We start from the raw sequence: 25,308 nt of genomic DNA on the forward strand, positions 1-25,308 counted from the left end.
CACAATACAATTTAGCTCTTTACATGACAAGACACCTGACATACACAGTCAAGCACACATACATGTACACATACGTTGGGTTCACCTGACAATGCAGTTAGACTTGCAGAGTCTATTTCATAGTCATCATTTGGAAGTTTTTGTTTCCATGTTTAACCACAAGGACTATTTGTTATTGATGCACAGCGACTATTGTCACTATTGTCTTTTAGTCATTTAAGCATGCCAATCCCATCAAGCTTAGTTTCCAGTGACATTTTTTGAAAACTTGTTGCAACATGAGAAAATCTTTAAATAGTAGCCAGAGAATTCATGTCACATAAGGATAAAATGTCTAAATTTTACCTGAAAAGCAATCTAAGCTTTCAGGTTTATCATTAACAGTCCAGTAAACTTAATATCCATGGCAGGCACAAGGGAACATGCATTTGTAATATTTATCTGCATAATTTGAAATGCCCCGTAGAATAAAATGAGTTACCTACTCAAATACATCATATATAAACCCAAGTGGAAGTCATGTATGATAAAATGAAAAAGTTGGTAATACTCTCCACACCAAGTTGGCCACGTCATCATGGGATGTGATGTCCCAATTAAAAATTAATAATCTACTTACCATTCCCTCCAATCACCCAACTGAGTAAGAACCAGACCCAGCCAGCTAACTAGCGCTTAGCAGGATGACTCTGAAATTACTTAGTCTTTCTCTATGAGCATGAATCATATGCTGGAAACGTGCTTGCCAACTTACTACATGAAGGTGTTCAGAGTTAATTAGACAGGTAGTTAGTTAGTTAATGCTGGGAACTGGTTTTAAAGGCAAAGCACCAAGACTTAAGTGTCTAAATGTTAGTTCTTATATAAAAGTTCTTAATATGAGTTTAAAGCTTTGAGAGTGATCCTCAGCCCATAGGGATGGGGCTGGTGTCTGGTCTCAAAGACAGCTTTGCTGAGGAGCCCCAGCAGGAGTTTCCTCTTGCATTGTTTCAGGAGCAGCTTTAAACACCCTATGATCCTGTGCTGAACTACATGGTCACAGCATCAATATCCACTTGATATGGACCCTGATTCACAGACTGATTTGCAGGCTGGACCTTAGCACCTGCCTCATCACCGTGGAACTGATGTTTCACTTGCTCTAGCTCAACCATCAGGCATGAGGAGGTTTGATAAGGCTTTACCAAGGGAAAAAATGAGCCAGATATGGCTTTTTCTGTCTTTTGTTATTAGGTCTTCATTCCTTTGAGCAGTGACTCACATTTCCTTTCCCCTTCTTGTTGGAAGCTGGAACAGATTGCCCAGAGAGGCTCCAGAGTCTCCATCACTGGAGATATTCAAGAACTGTCTGGACACAAGCCTGTGCAATGGGCTCTGGGATGAACCTGCCTGAGCAGGGAGGTTGGACCAGGTGATCCCGCTGTGGTCTCTTCCACCCATGCTGTAATTCTGTGTAGCATCACCAGATACTAGTATTCAGTTTAGAAAATGAGCCATTAATCAGGTACAAAAGAGTAGTATTTGTTTAAATGCCACTTATAGTTACAATGTATCCCATGGTGCTGAGCATTCTAGTGAGTAACGCAATAGTTACACAGCAAAAGTCCTAACAATTTAGTTTATAGAATCAGCAAAGGCATCCATTTACCTCATCTGTTGTAGCAAAGAGTTTCTCAGGAGTAAGCATATGTAACACAGGTGTTGTCTTGTGCAAGTTAAGCTGAACGTCTTATTTTCTTATCCTTGGTGAAAAATAAAGTTTGCTGCCAAGAAAACAGCATTAGAGTACCTAAGCCTCTAGGCTTAGGTGTTAGTTTTGTATATGCCTGCCATAAAAGAAAATTGAAAAGCTTAAATTGTCATATTCTTCACTTTAAAAGTTTGTCTGTCTATAGAAGCAATTTTGAAAAAATGAAATTTCATACTGCTCACCTCTGTGCACTGTGGTAGAGTGAATGCATTCTGTTTTGGGATATGAGTGCACATATAGGTTCCATGCACCTGTCAAGTCAGATTTTTTTCCATGCACAAAATCAGTACTTGCAGGATCTACAGGCTATTTGCAAGAAAATTATAAGTCATTCTAGTACTCCCTATAGTTACTCCTGCTGCATTGCAGCAACATATGTTACTTTCTGACACTTGCAAGATACATTTGTTGGGAATAAGTCTACTGTTTAAAGATAATGAAAATAAAATATTTGCATCTTAGAAGTTCCAGAATGAAGTATATTAAATAGAGTATTGTATTTGATATCTATAAATCAGGATAATACCTCCTCACTAAAGAATTCTGACATCTGTTGCTGAATCTGTGGGTCTTATTTTTTAATACTCTATCTGTAATATGAAACCATGGACTTAATTCTTTGTCTGAGTGATACTATAAAATCACCTTTTATCCTTGTTCTCTTTCTCTGCTTCAAGGCTTTCTTATCATAGCAATCTTCCTTTCATATCCCTCCCAATGACAAGCAATGTAGCATTTCAATCCTGCTGATTTTGCTCTCACACTAGTCATTGTCCAGGCTTCCTCCATAAGCAGCAAAGAATTAACTACACTGATAAAGTGAAACTGAATCTTCCACAGACTTTCAGATACCTCATGATACACTTTGCCAAAGGTGACCTTTTAAGCAGGAACATATTTTCATGTAAGATTGACCACTGTGGCACAGTTCCTCCACATGTAAGTCTCACTGTGCAAAAATCTGCTGAGAAGAGACTGACTTACAAATGATGCATGAATAATAAATGTCTCTGTACTTTTTTTTTTTTTTTTTTTTTTTTTTTTTTTTTTTTTTTTTTTTTTAATATGACAATATCAGTACAGGGATTGTATCTTTAACTACTAAAGCAGAGCCTTGTCTTACCTACTGAAAAACAATTTCCATATGGAATAATAAGCATTACTCTGTTTTTGTACCTGATAGTGTTTTAAGTTTTAGTGATGTAAAGTGCAGCACTGAATCTGTATAGCAAGTTTTATTACTATGTATCATCAAGGGTAATTGCTATTCTAGATACTTTTATTTCTGTGAACTTTTAAGTACGGATGCCAGGAACTTCATACTTTTGACATTATGTAATATACACTACAGACAGTGCCTAGCCTTAATAGGATACATAACAGCTATTATGATACTTAGGATGGGAGTGATTTGAGAATATGTACATAGCTTGAACAATAGCTCATCAAAACCTGATTCTGATCATTCAAGCATTTAATGAATCTGTTATAATTGATATTCCAGTGATTAAAACTTACTTTTAGACTTACTGAGATTTTGTGCCATGAAATCCATTTGCCTCCCCCAGAAATATTATCTGTAATCTACCGGGGGAATTAATAAAAAGGTCAGCTGTGTAGTTACTGCCCATTCAAGACGTATCCTCAGGTCAGGTTATGCTGATAACAGGTGGGAGATCTGGATCCTCCGCAGTGATGCATCTGCCTATTGAACCCTATTCTGAGGGAGGTGGTGTGACAAATAGGCAAATCACAAGAGCTTGCAGCATGCTGGCTGCATTCCAGCCTAACAGCAGAGGCCCATTGGCATAATAACTGATAGGCAGTACAAGGTGCAGCTGGGTGGCGAGTGGGTTCACCAGCAGATTCTGTGCAAAAAAAACTTGAGTGTGAAAAGATAGCAAAAGGCATTGCAGAATGCACTTCAAGGACATCCTGAAGGTATATTTGACTGAGAGCAAGTTACTGTAAATCAATGAAACTGAGAGCACCAAAATGAGGAAAGATGTTGGTCTCTTAGAAAGGAAACAGCACAGCTTCAGCTGGGAAATGCAGAAGTGAGAAGGGAACACTTACAACTCAGGCCTTTAATACTGCTGTTTAACTAAATAGTAAAAACAGTTTATCACACACAGGTCTAAATACACACTGAACATCTAAGTAGCTTGATTAATTCCAGAGAACCCACAAATACAGTAAACTAAGAACTACATGATCATGAATTAGCTAACAACTAACATGATTAGAGAGATTATTTACAAGAGCATGTAGTTACTGGACAAGAAGGAATGGCTTCAAGGTTGAGATAAGCTATTAGGGGAAAAAAAAAAAAAAAAAAAAATAAAATTGAGACTTGTGAGATGCTGGAACAGGTTGCCCAGAGAAGTTGTGGATGCTCCACCCCTCAAAGTGCCCAAGATCAGGTGGGATGGAGCCCTGAGCAATCTGATCTAGTGGAAGATGTCCCTGGCCATAGCAGGGGAGTTAGACCTAAATGATCTTTAAGGCCTCTTCCAAGCCAACCCATTCTGTCATTCTTTGATTCTATGATAATTATATCTTAAATATGCTATGTTGTTACAGTGGGAAAAACTGGAAATAGTTTCAAGTCACATAAACATTATAGAAAAGTATAATAATTTATCAGTTGGCTGAAGGCATTTGAACCAGCCTGATTTTATAGCGGTATATGAACAATCCACCACTGATTGTTCAACTGAGAAAAGAGGTAAGAAAGAATGCTTAAGTTGTATGTAGCTCAAAGTGTACACTGTATCCTAACTGTAATTATGTGAGTGTTGTCTTTCACTATAAGATAGGATGATTTGAATTATCAAACATCTCAATATGATTATCCTAAAAACAAATTTCAGCAACAATTAATGAACACTTCCCATTTAAAAAGTACATTCTTATGACACACAAAGCAGCTCATTACAAATCCTCCACTAGGATTATCATCTTTATGGTGAGAAAATAAACGTTTATTTTGACTCCTGCAACAGTATTTTGCATTTCAATTTTTAAACAATGTGAAATTTACACTTACATATATTTGAAAATGAATGCTAACAAGATCATATTTAATTTGTAATACAAATTAAAACTGCAGCCTTGATTGTTGAGGAAAATAAGGCATACAGAAGACAATGGCATTGATTTACTCTTATCCAAGTTTTATTTTGTATCTAGGTTATTTTTATTCTGTGAAAAGAATTGGAAGTATTATGTACAGCATTTAAATACTATACAAAATAACTGGTTACATAATAATGCAGTCCTCTCAAAATTATCTTTCAAAAGACATTTCTTCTTGTATTTTTCAGATATTTCCATTAGTGATGCATCCTTCAGAAATAATGAATCATCATGGATGTCATTTACACCCTTTTATATCCGGTATAAGACCCATATTAAACTGCAGTTCCAGCCTCTCTCTCCAGATGGTATCCTGTTCTACACTGCTCAGCATTTGGGTACTCAATCAGGTAAGGGGATTCCAGCTTGCTGCTGTCATACAGCCAGGTACTTTGTGAAAAAGAAAGGGACTGGGGTGATTCAGGAATTCAGTCTCTGTAACTCATTGCCCATGGCAGCTGGGTTTTATCACAGATCATAGAATGTTAGGGGATTGGAAGGGACCTTAAACATCATCTAGTCACAAGTTCCCTGCCCTGGGCAAGGACACTTTCCACTAGACTCGGTTGCTCAAGGCCTTATCCAACCTGGCCTTGAACACTACCAGGCATGGGGCACCCACAGCCTCCTCAGGCAACCTGTTCCCGTGTCTAACCACCCTCACAGTAAAATGTCTTCTAACGTCTAACCTAAATTTCCACTCATTCTATTTGTACCCGTTACTCATTGTGCTGTAGTTCCTGACAAAGGCCCTCTCTGGTTTCCTTGCAACCCCCTTCAGATACTGGAAGGTTGCTGTGAGGTCCGCACACAGCCTTCTCTTCTCCAGGGCGAACAGCTCCAACTTTCTCAGCCTGTCTTTGTAGGGAAGGTTCTCCAGTCCTCTTATCACCATCACGGCCTTCCTCTGGACTAGCTCAAATAATTCCATGTCTTTCTTACACCAGGGACAACAGAACTGTATTATACAGTTGATATGAACTGTGAATAATCAAGTTCATAAGAAAAAAACATGCAAACCAAAGTTTTACATAGTCCAAAGCCAGCAAGTACTTAATGAACTTATTTAATGGTTCAGAAAAGCACTTCCCCCTGAAAGTGACCATGGCCAGCTTTTTAGAAGCTACATTAAGATTCTCACTTTGGGGAGCTGGCCCAGTTTTAAATGACCAAAACCAAAGCAGTATAAAAACTGATCAAACAAGTTAAGTGAAAGTGAACAGAGTGAATGGGGTTTCTCAGAAGTGCAGCTTTTTATTATATAATGTTGAAAAGTGTGCTGGTGCAGCAGCATGTAAAACACGCAAGTTCTTTATTTCCCAGATATGCAGAGTGACAAATAAATCTAAATAAAATATTTATAGAAGTATTTTAAACTTTACTAAGTTAATATTCCTAAAACTTAATATCAAGAAAACATACTTTGATAGTGTAAGTGCATTCTAAAATTTAGTCTGTAAGGTGAACATTTTTTGTAATTACTTTAACATACTCAATTGCATTTAAATGGAGACTGCAGATTTTTAAACACAAGCATTATGTGTCATCCGTAACATCATCTTAGAGTAAATTTTTCATTTGTATTGAGTAATTTGTTAGGCAAAAATGATACTTCATATGACAAAAAAACTGTTGATCATGTATTTTTAAATTCCTTTGTTCAAAGTCTAAAGCTCTAAGACATTTCAAGAAACATATTCAGCCTCAAATTCATAGAAACACACATATGCCAAATGTACCAGCACCTTACTGTGTACACAGATGTTTCAACAGGTTGATAATGCATCATACACTGCTAACACTTCCTGTTTGCCTTATTCTCATTGCAACCCATACAGAGAAGAAGTGTCAAAGAAAAATGTATGGAGCATATGTAACAAAAATGCATGTATTAGCAAAGAGCTCTGTCTTCTACAATGAATCTTTTACAGTTCTGAGGTTCTTGGTGAATTGTTCTCTCCTGAAGAAACTAAAGCATTACATGTACCATGAAAAATAGGAGAAAAAAAGAATCTCTCTCAAAAAAAATAGTCAGCAATCATGGAAGCAGCTAGCATATAATAAAATTAAATGCCTTTTTGGAAGTGTCAAAGAGAGTGCTAAGTATGTTTAACTTGGGCCAGGAGTGGTGTAGTCTGAGCATGCCCTCATTCTCTTGTCATTCCTGAGTGTTTAGTTTGCACAGGAAAGAATGTTTTCTTTCAATCACTTTCTAGAATCATAGTAATTCCATTTCAAAATAAAATTCCTTTTATATAGAGGGATTTATTTACAAATTTCTTATTTCCACTTTCATTGTCCTTAAGTTTTGAAAGATTCAGGAAAAACTAATCGCCTGGCTTTTTATTTTTGCCTTCATATAATCCTGTCAAATCCAGGCCAGAATTAGATTGATGAAAGAATTAGAAGTATTCTTAGCAGCCAGCAGATGAGATAGAGCTTTCTGTTGAGGATTAGTTTAGCAAGCACTTCAAATAAAGCTGCTTCTTCCAGACAGTTATGTAAGATTTAATAAATTAATTGCTTAAATCACAGGATTTTGTTTCTAAAATTCCTTTTTAATAGGAAATAATCAGATTTTTCTTCCTCACTAGGCAATGGTGGCTTTTTAAAACAAATGAGCTGACTATGCAGCTAATTTAGCAGTGATACCGAGTAGCACAGTTATGTATCAGCTTGGTTTGTCACCCCCATAAACACTACACTGAGACTTTTCCTTCAGGGACGTGTCCAGCAAAATAATCCTCCCATCATTAAAAATAAAATCACACCTTTAGTAGGTGAAGAAAAGAACATGAGACTTCTGTTGAAGCATTTTCTTCTAGCTTTGTTCTTTCCCAAGAACATGACAGGAACTTTCTAGAAAGGGCAATTCTCCTTACTTTGATCTGCTGGTTCCAGCTTCTGTTCCTCTAAAAATATCACTTCTCCAGTACACACATTTAAAGATGGTGCCAATGATCAATAACAACTTCTGAAAAAAATGGTGGAAGGAGAGTGGAGGATATGTTCCTCAATACCACAGTGATAGAAACTGGCATCCTGGGCTTGAGCTAGAGAACAGAAAGGTGAGGTAAAACCAACCCTCCAAGGCACAAACTGCAAACATACATCCAGAGGTTCTGTCTCAGGACTCCAAAACAACTATAGGAACCAAGACTGCAGATGTTCAGTGACCAGGAAACACAGTGTAGGGCTCCTGGGACACATAAGCTACAAGAAGCTGCTGAAGCACTGAGCTTATCGAAGCCTCTGTCCTCAGCTTAATATAGAGACTTCTGCTCAGTAACACAGGATGAGACAAAAGACAAAGCAACATATGGCTTAAAGGAGTCTAGACATTCAGTAGTTCCAGGAAGTAATCAGTGAGTTTTGAGTACACAGGGGGCCTTCAGAGACACTTGCTCCCTGCATCACTGCGACTATGGAAACAGCGGCAAAACAGTGAACACCACTGACTACAAGGTTGCATCCACTACTACAAAAGTCACTTAGAAGTACGTTGTGGAAGCTCATTTGGCCATGCAAACTAGTGGGAAATCCTTAATTTGCAGTGGAATGTAGGAAAGACCTCGGGTACTCTTTTAACAGATAAGAAAAGCCTTGCCTTACACACACACACCAGAGCACAAGGGTAGACTTAAGTCACTGTGGGGTAGAGACCTTGAAACAGGAATGCTAAAAGACCATCAAGGACGCTCTCCCAGCTCATAGTGTGTCAGCCTGAGACACTGACACTGTGTTCAGCCCTCCTAGGAAATACATCTGTATTAGGCATATTTGTTAGTGTCGGCAGTAAATGCAGAGATCTTTGCCCATCACAGCCATGTGAATTGAATATTATCACATTTTTTTACTTCAGTAATGCTTCTGGCCTAAACAGGACATCTCCAAAGAGAGAGAAATTTTCCTAGAATGCACTCCAACTGTAGCAAGTTTTGGCAAATTATGATGTACATGAGTTTCTTATGGTAACACACAAACATGGAGAGTTGATACTGCGTGAGCATGATCCCCTCTTAGAATGGGGGTATACAGGCACACCTGCATGTCTGAACATGAAAGGGTACTGTCACCATTTGGAAGAATTTAAAATTTGACTGTGAGATTGTAACCAATTTGTTTGAAGAGACTTAACATACAAATTCATAGTCATAGCAAGCTGAAAAATTTTGTGATGCAAACAGAATTCATAAGAAGTCATAAATATAAGATACTATTACAGATAATCCAGATCTCACAGCAGCAGTTTGATGTACTTTTAGGAGACTTTTCATTATCTCCCAGTTTTAGGAACTGACTGCTCAAGACACAGGGCTGACTAGCTTTCTGGGAATTCTGACACCTGATATGGGAGCAGGTGAGGCTTCTACGTGTAAGAAAAACATGAAAATAGAGTTACAAATAAAAACTTACCACTGCTTTGGAGTTCTGGCTTCTAATATGGAATAGAGATAATCCACTCTGAGGCAAAGGAACTCTGATCTTCAGTCACTTGGTGAAAACCCTGAACTAGGATTTGCAGGTAGAAGTGTTGTTTTATCTCCAGAACAGGTCCTCCCTTAAGGCAACACCTGCTACAAAATCCCCTTCCCTTGAGAAGGTAACAGTATTTTAGCATTTGGGCTATAAAAAAATCAGTTTTACTGAAACAGGGAATATGACAGGGGCAGGAAGGTGCATCAGAACAGAACTGAATGTTGTTAATTCTTCAATGCCCAGGGTCTTGACATGCTGCAGTTCCAAGGCCCAGCTAAGCTACAACAGCCTACTTCTAAAGACTCAACCTTGCTGACACAGATTGCCTTACAGTTCCTCACATCCAACAGGCTGGGCAAAGACTTGCATGCATAACAAAAGAACTCTGAGTGCTTGTCTCAGGAATGTGTCTCTACTTTTTTTCTGACACCACTGATGGAGATAAATAGGCCATATTAGATGACATGCTAATCTAAAAAGCCAGAAGCAAAGTTGTGTGTTCTGTTCGTAGATCACATTTTCAAGAAACCAGGGACCAGCTATACAGTCTAGTGCTGGAAAAACTAAGGATGTCATCTCCTTCATGCTTAACAAAAATAAATTTCCTCAGAAAGGTCTCTGGCCACAGGTTAAATGAGACAGGTCTGAGCAATGATCAAACTGAAATAGTGAAAAACCACCCTGCTTCATGGTCTCCTATACAGAGACTGCTGAGAAAAGAAAATGAGTGGCAAGAATGCCATTTGTTTAAACTTGTGATTCAATTCTTATGATGACATTGGCCTACACAGGCTCCAGCTGTGCAATCTGGCCCTCAGACACAGGGCAGATGGGGATCCCTTGTTGAAAATACTACTGGTTGCTAAACGGAAAAGGATCAAAGACAAGGCCATCATTTGCCTTCACTTTAAGAGGAAGTTTCTTGGACAGTGAACATACAGCACTTTACATGACAGCCAGGTGTCCCTAGTATAACCCATGATACAATAAACTTCATGGAGAAGTCCTGACCACACCCTAGGATCAACTTTCAGATCCTAACATTTACCTCAACACGGCTGTTCTTGCCAATGACTAAAATGGCAAGTCATCTGTGAAAAGAAAGGGTCTAACCAGAGGAGTAAGAAAGTACCTCGAGAGCCTCAGGGCGAGGTGAAATTGGAAAGTGTAATTTTTTTTGTTCAAAAGTAGCAGAAGTTACTCACATTTGAAGTGAGGCTTCAAAATTGTGCCAGAACAGAGTACTCAGCGATAACCTCTTTACACTGTAGACAGCAGATTCAGTAACAACAGAATTGTTCTTGCAATAGGACTAAATAAGATTCCAAAACAGATCATTGTCAAATGCGCAAAGCCACCAAAACCCTCCCCTGCAGGCCAGGAAGTCTTGAAGAACTGCCAGTTTCTCGAGGTCTTGATTACAGGCCAGATGCAACAGCAACCCTGGTCATACGTTTTCCTCCTTCCTAGACAGCAAAACACGAGTATTTGTGTCCTTATGCAAGCCTGCAAGTCTCCAGGTAGGAGAGGGGATCAAAGGGTGCCAATGTGCTAGTTCAAAAACTTTTCCTCATGCTCCTTTCTTACCCTAGGATTGAGGGTCTGATAAAAGAAATAGACAAGCAGGTTATGTACATTACTAAAACAAAGCAAGATGAGTGCCTTCGAACTATGCACTGGAAAATCAAGCACACTTAAAGCCACATCACTAAGCAGGAGAAATCACAAGTGAAGGAAATTACACTAATTTTCTGGGGAAAAAATTAAATAAATAAACAAGCAAGGTCCTCAAAAAGAACACGAAATGCAGGGAAGTAAACCAGATCATCACAACTGGAAGTAGCAAGCTAAAAGGAAGTCTTCTGCCATCACCAGCACTGAAAGAAGGAAGAGCTTTTTTCTTGTTATTTCCACAGATATCTGAAGCAGGGAAGGTGAAGCATGAAGTATGCGCTCTACAGCCACTAATACAACTGAAACCTCTCCATCCTGCCTAAATGGCAACCTGAACATCTCTTGAATAAGGAGGTATAATTTTAGCACCTTTCACAAACCTCCAGTAAATTAAGCCATTCAATTTCACTACAGGCAATGTAATTCAAGGATTAGAAATTCTCAAAAATTAAACACACATGAAAGCAAATTTCACCTTTCTACTGATAGGCCCACCCTTAAGAATGTTGAATCTTTAAGTAAACTGGACTGGTAACTATTAGGAAAGCTTGCATTTAAATTTAACAAACACATTTACCAGTTTAATTGGTAACAACCTGATACCTATTACTTCTAAAAATAAGATATAAAAGTTAAATTGCACAGGCAAGCCTCACAAAATTTGAGAACTTTAATTCGCAGACTTTTCTGCTGTCCTCCTCTGCTTCCCTCTTACCTTCCCCTATTAGACTCTATTGCTGCTCTTACTTCTCCAGCTCCCACTTCCTATCCTTTCCCAGCTTTCCTTCTTCATGCTTGAAAGTACAGTTTGAAGTGCTACTCTCTTTCACTCTGCCTCTAAGGCCAGAAACACTAGTAGCAGAAAAAGAGAGAACTCACTCCTATCATGAAGGCCTCTAGAACAATGCAATAAAAAGCATATCTATTCTTACAGCAGTCAGATTATTAAACCCAAAACATCCCTGTTGTGAAAAGAAGACTTAAGGGAAAGGAGGGTATATCTGGTGCAGACACAACTGTTCATTAAACTGACAAATCCATCAAGTCTTTATTCAACATACTGAAGTTGAGAGTATTTCTGTCTTTTTAACTTGGCCAAAATTTTATTCTTTTCCATGGGAACACTGACTCACATTTCCTGGATCCCAAAATGATCCTGTTTCCTCCTACCACAGTCATCTAGTCTCTGCACAAAAGCAGAGCTTTTCAGAACGTTGGGCTTTTTACTTTTAGGCAAACGAGCTCAGTTTCCAATAATGAAAAGGAAAAAAAAAAAAAAAAAGGCTAAGAGCAGCTCATCAGGAAATATTTCCCTTTGTGTGATTTAGATATAATGATGGTACAAGGAAATGCAGGCATGAAAGCATCAGAATCATTAATATGTTGTTCTTCAGTGCACTCCCTCTAAATACTGTTTTATACTGTTTTTTACAGGTGACTTCCTATGTATATCATTAGTAAATGGATTTACACAGTTACGCTACAACCTTGGAGACAGAACAATCATCCTACAGGCCCTTCAGAAGGTCCATGCAAATGGTAATACATGGCACTCACTCCATGCAGGAAGAGTTGGTAATGAAGGCTACTTGGACCTGGATGGTATCAAAGTTACTCAAAAAGCTAGTCCTGGAATGAATGCACTAGACACACACACAGATTTTTTTGTTGGAGGGGTATCCTCCTTACACCTTGTTAATCCAATGGCAATAGAAAATGAACCCACAGGTTTCACTGGATGTATTCGAGAAATTATTATAAACAACAGGGAACTGAATCTTACCGTGACTGACCCCAAAGGTGGAGCCAACATTGGTGACTGTGATGGAACAGATTGTGGTTATACTGTGTGCAAAAATAATGGAACATGTCAGGTTGAAAACTCAGGCTTTTCTTGTTCTTGCCCAAAAGAGTGGACAGGGAACACATGTGAACAATCTATTTACTGTTCACAAAACATGTGTGGGTCTCACGCGCTCTGTATTCCTCAGCCTTCTTCATTTTCATATACCTGTGCATGTACACTAGGTTGGACAGGTAAGTACTGCAATAACAAAATCAAATTTTATATAGCAGAGTTTGTTGGTAACTCCTACATTAAATACATAGATCCTTTTTATGGAAAAAGAGACCTCCAGTACAGCCGCCTTTCTTTAAATTTTACTACCAATCAAACTGAAGGTTTAATAGCATGGATGGGAAAAAGTGAAGATGAAGATAATGACTTCCTTGCCATTGGTCTTGCCAATGGAACTTTAAAAGTTGTGATTAATCTTGGAGAAAGAATCTCTGTCCCTTTAATGCATAGCAAATATTTCACCTGTTCTGATGGAAGATGGCATTTCATTACTGTAGTTCAAAACCAAACTTGCATTAAGGTTTATCTTGATGAGGAACTAATCCTTTTTGAAGATATTGACCCAAGAAGGAAATACACTGCTTTAAACTACGGTGGCATTTGTTACTTTGGTGGATTTGAAATTGGCAGGAAAGTTAATATAGTCACTACGGGGCTTTTTCAGAAGGAATTCTTTGGTAAAATTAAAGATGTTGTGCTCTTCCAAGATTCTAAAAAGATTCAGCTAATGAAAGGAGAAGGATACAACATTCATGATGGAAATTATGGAAATTAAGGAAATTAACTGAAAAGACTGTCAAAGACTCTTTTAAAAAGGATAAGATTCCTCCTGTTTATTGTGTTAGCTGGCAGTGTATGACTCAGCAACCAACATAGGAAAGCACTTAGGAGGTATAATGGACAAAACTATGTGGAGTATTAATAGCATATACATATAAAATATGATCAATTGTTTTCCTCCTAGAATTATTTATATATACTCTTTAGCATTTACTTTAAAATAATGGGAAAGTCTGCAGGTTTTTTGTTTCTGTTTTTTTTTTCTTTTTGTGTTGGAAATAGTTTTGTAAACAAAGAGGTAGTGATTAGCTTATAAAGCCAACCATCATTCAAGTATTTTGTTGCTTTATGAGAACAGACAACTGTTACCTGTTTCTCCAACTCCTGAATTTTATTAGAATGTTTCTTTTATAATATTAAGGTCAAGTTTAAAAACTAAAATTGATGGGGAAAGAAAAGGTATGTTTGAGGCAAAAAAGCACAATTATTATAATGAGAATTTTTAAAAATATAACAGCTATAATTACTTGTTAAGCCCACAAAGACTCTAAATAGGTAATGAAGTTGTTCTCTCTCCCTTCTGTGTCCACCCTGTATATATATATGTATGAGGGTAGAATTCAAGCCTCTCCTCAGTCTGCTAAAATATTAAAGAATGATTTTAAGAGCAAAAAACATATTCTAGAGAAAGAAGATAGGCATCCTGTTTTTTCTCCAGCAGAGGTCTCCCCTATTTGAATACGTGAAAACTTTTGACTTTAATGATTTGTAACTGGAATGCGGCAGCCTGCCTATAAGTACCTTTAATTCTTAAGACCTTAAAAAGTCCAAGAACAGTTCTACTTTACCTATACCTTTCTGGCTTATATGCCCTTAAATGACATTTCAAAATTTTATGAGAACAGAGGTATTAGTCATAGTAAACCAAATTTCTGCAAATATATTCTTCATTAATTGATAATCACAAAAGAAAACAGAGCTGTTCATACATAAATACAAAAAAAAAAAAATCCCATTATTCCCATAAAGCTGTGTTATATTCTGCTTTAGGAATAAATTAAAAAAAAAAAATTCAATTCTATTTTAAAATGCTTACACCGACAATGTATGATGGCATCTACCTTTCTCATTTGACCGATGGCTTACTATATAAGTAAAATTAAATAAAAATAATAGTGATTCATTCCTATCTTTTTTCTTTTTCACTTTACTATTGCTTACAAGCACGTAACAAACCACCACTTCCTTGCATGGAAACTCTTTGAATGCAAGTCTTCAGCATGTACCTGTCAGAAATAAGTAATTCTTTTGGGGCGGAGAGGGAAGTGAAGATGGGGTGTGTTATGGAGCAAAGGCCATAAGCACCTGAAACTAGGTGACACACATTTGCTTCCACATCACCATACTTAGCGTGTAGCAATGAAAACACTGTCAAGTCAGTTACAGGTGACTTAAAAGATAACTAAAGTGCATGGGAGCTACCCCAAGATGTTTTATTAAGCATCTGCGAACATTTTTGTGAGGTTCATTCTATCTTCTTCAGCTGATCCAAGCCCTCAAATGATCAGCCCGATGCAAGAGCTTCTGCAGCTCTTCCCACCAGGCAGCTCACGAATCCCACCTGGCATCTGAGCTGTCCCCAGATTCTTCTCTTCCAGTTTCTCTAAGTAGGGCCTTTTGTGGCCACATGATGCTGGAGAAGGGAGCATATTTAAGGTTTATCCTGTTCTCTCTGGGGCTTCTGGTGTACTGCCAGTTCCTCAGCAGTCCACACTGCCTTTTGTGATCTGAGCAGTGATTCAATGTAAAACAAGAACAAGTAATCGGAGGACGGACTTCCAGCTAACACGAATGTTGGAAGGAGAGTGACTGAAGGCAATGGAGAAGTAAAATCCTTTATTCCTGTCACAGCAGGATTTATTCCCATTACACTAACTCGCATCCTAGGAACAAATCCTGGAGACTTTTGCTGTTTGTTAACTTAAACACTTAACAAAACTCTCCCTCAAGAGCTGTTTTACTGTAGCTATCTTCAGGTTTTACATACATGAGGCAGGTGGCAAAGCACTCAGCAAACTTGAAAAATGTTTACATATTCGTTTAAACAAATTATTTCCGGTCTTTCTGGCAGATAGCATTCCCATCCCTTCCACACAGGCAGTTGCAATTTTCACTGCTTCCAGTTTATTTTCAAAGCAGAGATGGATGCACATGTGAGAGGCAGATCACCAGTGACCTTGGAGTACACTACTTTTGACTGCATCAAAAGAAAATCTTCATATGCAGAGCTGTCAATTTAAAACTTACTCCGAAAATGAGAACAGTGCTTTGGTGCATTCCTGTGCCTAGAGAACTCGGTGTAAATATTTAAACAACAAAACACATGTATAATACTACCAGATATATTCAACAGCACTACTGCTATACAGACCATGGAATTAATTTGGAAAAAACTAAGTTTATTTTAAAGATGTTTGAATATCGCTTTTAGTTACTGAGGATTATTTTTCAATTCGTCTTCTCAACAATGAGCCTAAGAAACATCACTTAATAAAAGTCTACTACTTCCTTTATTCAGTGTAAGAATTTTCATTTTAGCCAATTTGACCATGAAGCTACCTGCAAGGTATACAAGTAAAAATTTACTTTAAAATATATTCATAATTAAAAATAACAATTAGGAATGTTGTTAAACTGGGAAGACTTTTCTGGAAAGAAAAGGCTTTTCTACAACAAAGTGCAAAATATTCTGTCAGCAGCATAGTAAGGTTGTGTACTCAAACTGAAAAAAACCACTGAAAACCAGAACAATAAACCTCAGTTTTTCTTTATAGAGTGGAGTATTTTTGTTGTTTCTGACAGACTCAACAAGATGCCCAGTGTATTTTAGTAAGTATAAGAGTAAGTGATTTTGTTTTCACATTTGCATGTTGTTTGGCATTGGTGGATGGTAGTCCACAAAATACCAAGTTACCAGAAATCCCAAGGGTAAAAATACTTCTGCCCTTTTCTTCCCTCTTTGTTCTCCAAAACTCAAACCAAACTGAGCTATGAAGTGTACAACAAATGTGGCATTCTGTGACTCAGCCTTCTATATTCATTTAGCCTACAGTTTCACAGCTATGAAATCAAACACACACAGTATATGAGAAAGTTTTATCATTTTAGAATCAAAATATCCCTTAAAATATTTACATTTTACAGTAGAAAGGATAGCAAAACACAAAGTAATGTACAAGCTTAGGTATTCAAGTTTTTGAAGCATGGAAAATGGTGGGAGAAATGAATTTACTACTACAAATTATTTTCAAGAATTTAGGTTAGAAATGCTTTCTTATTAAAACAAGTGCATTTTAAAGCAGTAACATTCGAGCAGCTCAGCCTTCCAATTTCTGTTCACAAACTGCTTCAGATGCTTAGGAAAAACTTGAAATATAACGAAATATACTTGAGTTTTTTATTGTACTACTGAATAATTTAAAAAAAATCCCAAACTCTTCACATCACCGAGCATATTACATTTTGTTGTAACATGGATTCTGAGGCTTTGCTGCAGTCTTTAAAAACAGTGCAATTTAAAAACAAGGTTATTGTATGAAAACCACCTTTAAAATTATCAGAGCATCTTAAAACAGAAGAGAGCACAAATTACCAAAGGCAGCAACTATATTGCAGACTTGACTAAAGCCAACTTCCTCAGCTAAGAAAATTCCTAAGCCTTTATTGCATATTAATAAAAGAAAATTTTAAAATTTTTAATATTCAGCAATGTAAATTTTTTAAAAAATATTAAACTCCTACTTCTAGCAATAGTTGGGATAATGAAAAAAAGGATGAGTATTGGTACATTGAGTGGTACCAAAACACAGACTTGTTCCTGCAAAACACCAACACAGAATAAAAAACGATGGCACAATCCTAGCAGGCTCTTTTTTTTTTGTCATACAAAGTTTTACAACATTACTCTAACAGTTTATTTAAATAGGATTTTAAAAGACTGCCTGCATCTTTTTACCTTTTGCTTTTAGTTCTGTCACTGTGGTCCCTATGTCTCTCTCTGCTCTTTTCATTTTCTCGTTCTCTATGCTTGTCTTTGCTTTTCTCCCTCTCCTTATCTTTTTCATGAGCCTGTTCATCACTTTTAGGCTTCTCTGTCTTTTTTTCTGGATTTCTAGTCTCTCTGGGGCTTTTGCCATCAGCAGCTCTATCACTGTGTGGAGATCGCACTCTTTCTTTGTCTCTCTGTCCTTCCTCTCTACTCTTCCGCTCTCTCTCTTTTTCCTGGTTTCTGTCTCTGCGCCTGTTTCTTTCAGAATCTTGCTCCCAGTATTTTTCGTTGCTCCACTCTTTTTCATGTCTGTCTTTTTTTTGGTGATGGGTTTCACTGTAAAGTCTTTGTCGATCATTTTTTCCTCTACTGAATCCTCTCTCCAAATGCTGCTCTTCTCTGCCCCAAGGATCACTGTGGTGTCTTTCTGGTCTCCTACTGTCTTTACTCTGAAAAAAATTTTCTGGTCCCAAAAATCTTGATTGTTTGTGAGCCACTGGTAGCCCTTGTGCAATGGGTCCAGCATACTGTGGCGGCTGACCTGATAAATGAGCTACTGGTGGCCATGGCATCATTGGATTTTGAGGAAAACCAAAGCCAGGAGGAGGAAGAAGTGGAGGTGGTAAATGAGGAGGAAATCCAAACATAGGGTTGTTTTGTGGAGGGAAGTTATGAGGTGCAGGAGCCTGAAACTGAAATCCAGATGGATTTGATTTAGAATGCTGAAAGTTCTGCTGTGGAGATCCAACAGATGAGAAGCTGCCACTTGCAATAGGGTTTGGGACTTTGGAAATAAACTCAGAACGAGAAGAGTTTTCAGTTTCAAAATGAGATGAAGCTACGGCTGGTCCTCTTCTAAATGAGTTCACTGTTTCAATGTTTTGCATCAATACATCTTCCTGTGAATGTTTGGTATCTTCTGCTTGTGATGCAACTGTGTTATCTGCCTTAGCTGCAGCTGAACTGAACTGTGTCTCACTGGTTTGTGCCTCACTTTGATACAGGTTCAAGCCCCCTTCTCCAGAACGTTGTTTATTCTCCGATTCTCCTTGATCATTTCCTGAAGCATTTTGTCGGTCTTCATTTCTGCTAGCATCTCCATCCTTGTTTTCTGAAATATTAGTCTGCTGACTTCGTCCAGCTGCTTGTCGTGGGTCTCTTTTAAGATTAATAAATGGTGGTGATTTAGAGGTATTAGCAGTAGTACCTTCAGCAGAGCCTACATTAACATTGTTCTCATTGGGTTTTTTTCCTGAATTTGATGAGGAAGAAAAGCTGGAATTTGTGCTCCTTCTAACTTCCTGTGCAGCACTATCCTTGTCCTGTAACTGTCGCTTTGGGTCATTTTCTTTACTTTCTTCCGTTTCTTTATTCTGTGACTGAGAAGACAAATTTGCTAAAAATGCTTCTGTGGAGACATCTGGAGGTTTTCCCTTAAGACTCAGCCCTATCAAAGAACTAGCACTTCTTGCAGAGCTTGAGGTCCCTACAGCTGCTGCATCCATAGCTACAGCAGCATTAGTGGATTCTTGAGGATCATCCACACCAGTCTTTGCTTCGCTAATTTCAGCAGTTACATCAGTAACATCCATGGTTTCTTCTTTCAAGTTTGTCTGTTCATTTAATAATGGTATGTCTTCACTAGGACCTGCTTCTGACTTGCTGTGCTCATATACCTGCCCTGTTGTACCCAACAGGCTTTGAAGAATATCATCCACTGGCAACGGTTTATTTGCTAGCTCCAGAGTAGAAGGTTGATTTTCCCATCCAACCAGGACTCCAGGAAGAAACCTGAGAGGCTTTGGTGGTTCATGTTTGGTACTTTCCACCAACGGTTCAACAGCTGCTGGAGCATCATCTGAATTAGATGGCTGTGGTTTATTTCTCTGTTTGTGTAGCACAGTTGTGAAGGAATTAAAAAAATTATTTTCCTCTTCTTCTTCAAGTGCCAAATCATGATGAGAGACTTCAGGTTTGCTTGGCTTGCTTTTCTTCTCCGGTGGCAAGCTACTCAAGGTACTTTCAGCAGCTTCATCTGCAAAACTACTGGTAACACTTGAAACAGCAGAAATCTGCCTCTTCATTTTCTGGCGAATTATCAATCCCAGTAACAAATTTGGTCGATGTATTTCAATCCCTGTACAAGATTGCAAAAGCAATTTATCATCTCTTTATACTTTGGTTAAGGAAGTAATTTTAACAAAAATAACCCCCATATAATTACAGTGTACTAGCAAAAGTATTAATCTTATGATCTTTGAAATTGTTTTGCTTGTCTCATGTTCAACACGAACAATACTTAAAATAATAAAAATATGTATTTCCAGTATTAAAATTATGACTTCAAGCACTGCAAATTAAGTTTGCTTCAAGTACACTATAACTTTCAAATAGAGAACGTGAGACAGTTATATAGGACATCTCATCTCATCAGAAACAGCACAGAAGTTAAATATCATCTTAGGCTAACACAGCTACAACAAGGTAACAGCAGTAGCAAAGTATAATGGGAAAAAAAGAAAATTTAACCTTTGCAAACAAAAAGCCTCCTCATCAATTTGTATTAGACATACTTCTTCAAAAATTTACCTGGAGAATATTTCAGAAATGTTTCCCACCAGGGAATTCCAGGAAGGCACTGTATTTTAAGGCATATTATTACCCATCTCTTCACTACCTATTTTCTGGTATAACTACCTATTTTGTTCTGTATAACTGCAAAAAAAAAAATGAAATGTAGCTCATTCTCTCTTTATTTTGGCCCCGTCTATCTCAAAAAGAAAGATTATCCACAAATTTTTTATAACCAAGTTAAACTGACGCAAAGTAACTCAGGTGTTCATAGAACAACTGAGAGCCATTTCAGGACCTTTTCTACCTTGCCCATCTATGTTTTAAATTTTCAATTATTTTTTTGTAAGGAGCTTTGGAATACTTGAGAAAAAAGATTAATACATTTCAAATAATGAAAACTACTATTTTAAATTTAGAGTATCAATCTGGAACTCATGCTTTCTACCACAGTGCTCTTGTGTGTCTCAGTTTACTGACATTGAAACCTACAAAGCCACCTGTGTTAGAGAAAGAAGGCAGCAGACATAAAACAAGGTTGTACACACCAATCTTTTCATCTTTGAAGTATCAGAATAATCTACCAAGGGGCAATTAATGTCTTTTTAAGGAAACTAATATAATAATACAATGGAAAACTCATTACATATTTGAATAAAATAGTATTATTTAATTTTATTTCCTCTTTTATTTCTGTTGCTGAATTCTTTAAGTAACGTTATTATAAAATTCCAAATTCCAAGCTGTACTTACCAGGCCCATCAAAAGGCACAAGGTGATGAGGGACTTTATCTGAGGAACCTAAAGGGATGAGGTACAAATCTTTCACTTGCTTCATATTATTGGCCGCTACACCGTAACGTTTTCTACTGCTGAAATAAGCGAACAACAATGCATAGGAGATCTGATCCTCTTCAGTTACTGGAGTAAAGCGAACCACGCAGATCTCCTGTTTACAAGAAGAGAAGGAAAAAGACAGTTTAGAATATTCTTCTTTGAAATGTCTTTTTTTTTACTGACTGCTCTTTATTTAAAAGAAGGGTGCTAAGGAGAAAAAGCTACACCAAAATGGCAGAGAACAGAAAAGACGGAACAGAAACATGACCAAAAATAGTTCAGAACTAGATAAAACAAATAGAAAGCATCTAGTATGAAAAAATTAATTGAAATGCATGATAAAAGAGCCAATATTTTAACAGCAAGCCAAATAAGTTTTAGGGAAGCTTGCCATCTTGCAATGACTTATTCCATACCCTACCCTTAACATCACTAGAAAGCTGCATTTTGTAGTTGGTTGTGTCCAAGATATCCATTAATAACAGTGGAAGACTAGTACTCAGATGCCAGAATTATGCCCAAAGCCCAGCTCAGGAGTTGATGCTGGAACTGATGCTTATTAATGGCTTAATGAACAGCCTGGAAGACTGGACAGATTCTCCACAAAACTGAGATGGCACCTAAGCAGGGCCAGTGGTGGATATGCTGAAGTGTTGGTGGCCATTCAGAGGGACCTCAGCAGGCTGAAATAACAAGCTGACCTTTGCTGATGTCAGCAAAGACAAAATGCAAAATCTTGCACTTTGAGATGGTGTAACCCCATGCACCAGGACTGGCTGGGGGACTGACTGGCTAGAAAATCACTTGGAATAAAATGATGTGGGGATTCTGGTGGACAAGGACGGTATAAACTGGTGATGCGTCCATGCCAAGAAGACCAACTGCAATCTGGGGGTCAGAATCAAAGCAGTTACCAAGCAAAATGGCTATTTCTTTCTATCCAGCACTTGTGAGACACCATCTGGAAAAGAATTTCAAGTTTTGGGCTCCCCAGCACAAGGACAGACACTGGCACAGAGTGGGTGAGACAAGTCCAGCAAAGAGGCACTGAGATTGTTTTGCACAATGTAACACTACTGAAAATGGAAGGGTAACACTTGAGATGTGAAGTGGTAACCAAACATTCCTTACAGTTACTGTGTCAAAGGAAGATAGGTATTCTTAAACAGCCGATGACAGTTTAAGGTTAGGCAGGAAGAAAATAAATGCCAGCAGTTGCCATCCATCCCATTCAACCTAACCACGAGACATTCCTAAAGTTCACATACTTTGCAAATGATTCAGAGAGAATAAAATCAAGTACCTTTAGGATGACTAAGATGCATATTAAAGAGCAAGTCTTTACTAGGTAAAATTCTTACCTTGGTCCCTGAAGCTTTGATTTTTTCTACATAATCCCAGACAGTGTGGGGAGATATCCTGCCACCTACTTGAATACTATCAGGTAAATCCTATGAGAAAGGACAACAGAAATGTGAATCCAAATAAATCTTGTGGTATGTACTTCATCCAGTACTGTTTTATGAATTCAAAACATACTTAGTTATTTTACTTCTTAAATTGTAATTTAAAAATATCACTAGAAGTTACAACAGAACAAAAAAAAAAAAAATTTAAGATTTTCAGTGCAAAGTTAACAATATGTACTAAATTAGTTGTCATTCAACAATATTCATCTATACCTTGCCAAAACTATCCCTTCTGGTAACATTAACTGCAAACATAACTGTACTGTGCTCTGGGAACACTCAAGCTGACAGATTACACCATAATGAGAGCTCCACACACATTCATAATAAACTTCCAAAACCTTCATCATGAGCGGAAAACATAACCTATATGTGCACATATATACAGATGTAAATTCTTCTTGGATGCTACTGAGTTTACTGTTCCCAAGAAAAATAAACAGACTTTCAGAAAACTAATTTTTTTGAAATAAAACAGAAGAGTTTTGAAAGGCACATCATACACATGTAAGAATCCTTTAGTATTAAGGATTACTGCATGGCCTGCAGTTCCCTGAAGATAAGTAAAGACAATCTTACTAATAGAAGACCTAAGTTCTTTTAATTAGAAAGCTGATGCATCCTGTGTAACTGTTAAGAAGGAAAACTGAGACTTATAAGCGCTCTGATCTTTATTTTGTGACATGAAGACAATTGTTATAAGCAGTTGCATGCTATTCCTGTCTCTCAGACACAGCAGAGAACATTTCTTAAACTTTTTCTCAGGGACACTTTAGTCACAGTGCAATGTTAGGACCAGAATTGCCAGATAGACAAAAAAACCCCCAAACTCCATTGCACAGGTTTCTGTTACAGATGGGAAGATGAACCAGAGGTTCATGTAATGAATAATGCTTGACTTACAAATATAGACCTTAACCTATGTCTTCCCACAAATATTTTATTTACTACAATGATCATGTGTCACTGTCTTCTATCATTGTACCAATATCAGCCTACAAGGCAAATAAGTTGATAAAATTAATAAATGAATTGTTCATTTTTTTCAATAAATACCTCTGTTAAATACTCAAAGGAGCCAGAAACTGGATAAGCCTTAATAACAAATTTTGCTACTGAAGGCATATTGATAAAGCCTTTCCAGATGAAATTCAGGCGTGCCAGAAAGAGACTTTCACATTCCACAGTACCAGGCGTTTCTGACCTGAAAAAAGGACAAACAAAAACCCACTTGGTTTACATGATCTATCATACAAGACAATGTAAATTGTAATTTCTATTTATCGCAGAAATGTAGTATTATCAAGAATTTTCTTTTTCAGTTACGCATACAGGAGGGTCAACAAAAAAAGGCAGTGGAGTAGTACAGGAAGAAAAGTCAGATAAGCAGCACATTAGTTCAATAGTCAGTATTTTTAAAAAATAGAAAAGTCGTTTAGTCTGAGAATTATCAAATGCTACTACTGAAGAGGACACAAATGCATATAGGTGCTGCAGAGCCAGAAAGATGTTCCCCTGCCAAAGGTAAAAGATACAGCACAATACCTACTGGCCTATACTGTTTTCCTAACTCCTACATTTTGTGTCACCACTGTGTCCACTGCCTGAATGCCTGTGTCACCCTACTCTCTCCTTGTCCCACAAGCTGGCTCCTCACGTCTTCTCACCTATGCAACATTTGCACACTTACTGTGAGTGCTTCCTCCCAGTTCCACCTGTACAAAACTTCGAAAAAAAGCTTCAGTTTTGTCTACAAAGCAGCTGAAAAAATTTATGGGATAACTAAAATAATTTCACAGGAGATTATTTCTCAACCTGAGAGTTTCCTTATGAAAAAAGATTACACATTTCAGTATTTCCCAACATGTTACTATCAAAATATTCTAGACATGCTATTAGCAGTTTTAAGCTGCCCAATAGTACCAGATGTTGTGTTATTACAGTAACACTGGAACCTATGTTTATTTCTGTCTATACCGGAAATTACCTTGAACCTGCTGTGAGCTATTCAAAAACCAAAGTTCATTATCCTTGGTAGAAGATTACATTGTCCTGATAAAGGCAATATTTCAGCATGAACTCTGGTCAATTCTAAATAATTGGAAGTTGATGTTTTTCTAGAAAAGCCTCCCTCAAACCAGAAAGAAACAGACTCATAAACTGCAATTTCCTTTTTAGTGAGTAGCAGAGAGTGGGAGAAAATTAAGAGAACTGACAACAAATACAGTAAAACATCCAACAAGCTGCTGTTACCTGCCACTTCCAGAAAAGCACTACTTTGGAATTTGAAATTAGCCTGATTTATCAGTGTAAATGCTCTGTTTAGAGGAATCTCAAATTCCCTGAATTTCTATATACACATATACAAAGACTCACTTGTTTAAATGCAGCACTATACATACTACATGCCTTAACAGTTAAAGACAGTATGAAATTTATATACTGATTTTTTGTAATATGAACTCTTTTTAAACCTTGCCGCACCAGAAAACATTGGCTTTTTGGGAAAAGTAAACTGTGCTAATTAGAAGTTTGCAATCACAACAATATACGTAGTATTTTGTATATAAATGAACATTTACTCCAGCAGAGATCTCCATTCTAAAAATGTGTATGACTTAAGTACCCAAACGGATTAATGAAATGCCATTAAAAAAGTAGCTTTAGACATAATAGCTGATCAAGATTAATAATGTCTTTCATT

General features: G+C 37.4%; 2 protein-coding genes across 6 annotated transcripts in view; one reads left to right on the forward strand and one right to left on the reverse strand.

The window, feature by feature from the left end:
- EYS (eyes shut homolog) overlaps positions 1-13,674 on the forward strand; it is a 718,062-nt gene extending 704,388 nt beyond the window's left edge. Inside the window, 2 exon segments of the mRNA XM_040058168.2 lie at positions 5,077-5,238; positions 12,476-13,674. Of these exon segments, the coding sequence (XP_039914102.1) occupies positions 5,077-5,238; positions 12,476-13,674 (1,361 nt within the window).
- A 1,886-nt stretch (positions 13,675-15,560) lies between these two features.
- Positions 15,561-25,308, reverse strand: part of PHF3 (PHD finger protein 3) — a 50,231-nt gene continuing 40,483 nt past the window's right edge. For all 5 annotated transcript variants that reach the window (XM_040057905.1, XM_040057904.1, XM_058419661.1 and 2 more), the window contains 4 exons: positions 23,661-23,808; positions 22,497-22,586; positions 21,052-21,247; positions 15,561-19,864 (listed from right to left, as the gene is read on the reverse strand). In XM_040057905.1, the coding sequence (XP_039913839.1) occupies positions 17,691-19,864; positions 21,052-21,247; positions 22,497-22,586; positions 23,661-23,808 (2,608 nt within the window). In that variant the 3' untranslated portion in view covers positions 15,561-17,690. The remainder of the gene's footprint in view (positions 19,865-21,051; positions 21,248-22,496; positions 22,587-23,660; positions 23,809-25,308) is intronic.

Source organism: Hirundo rustica, chromosome 3 (genome assembly GCF_015227805.2).
Source record: "Hirundo rustica isolate bHirRus1 chromosome 3, bHirRus1.pri.v3, whole genome shotgun sequence".
Lineage (NCBI taxonomy): Eukaryota > Metazoa > Chordata > Aves > Passeriformes > Hirundinidae > Hirundo > Hirundo rustica.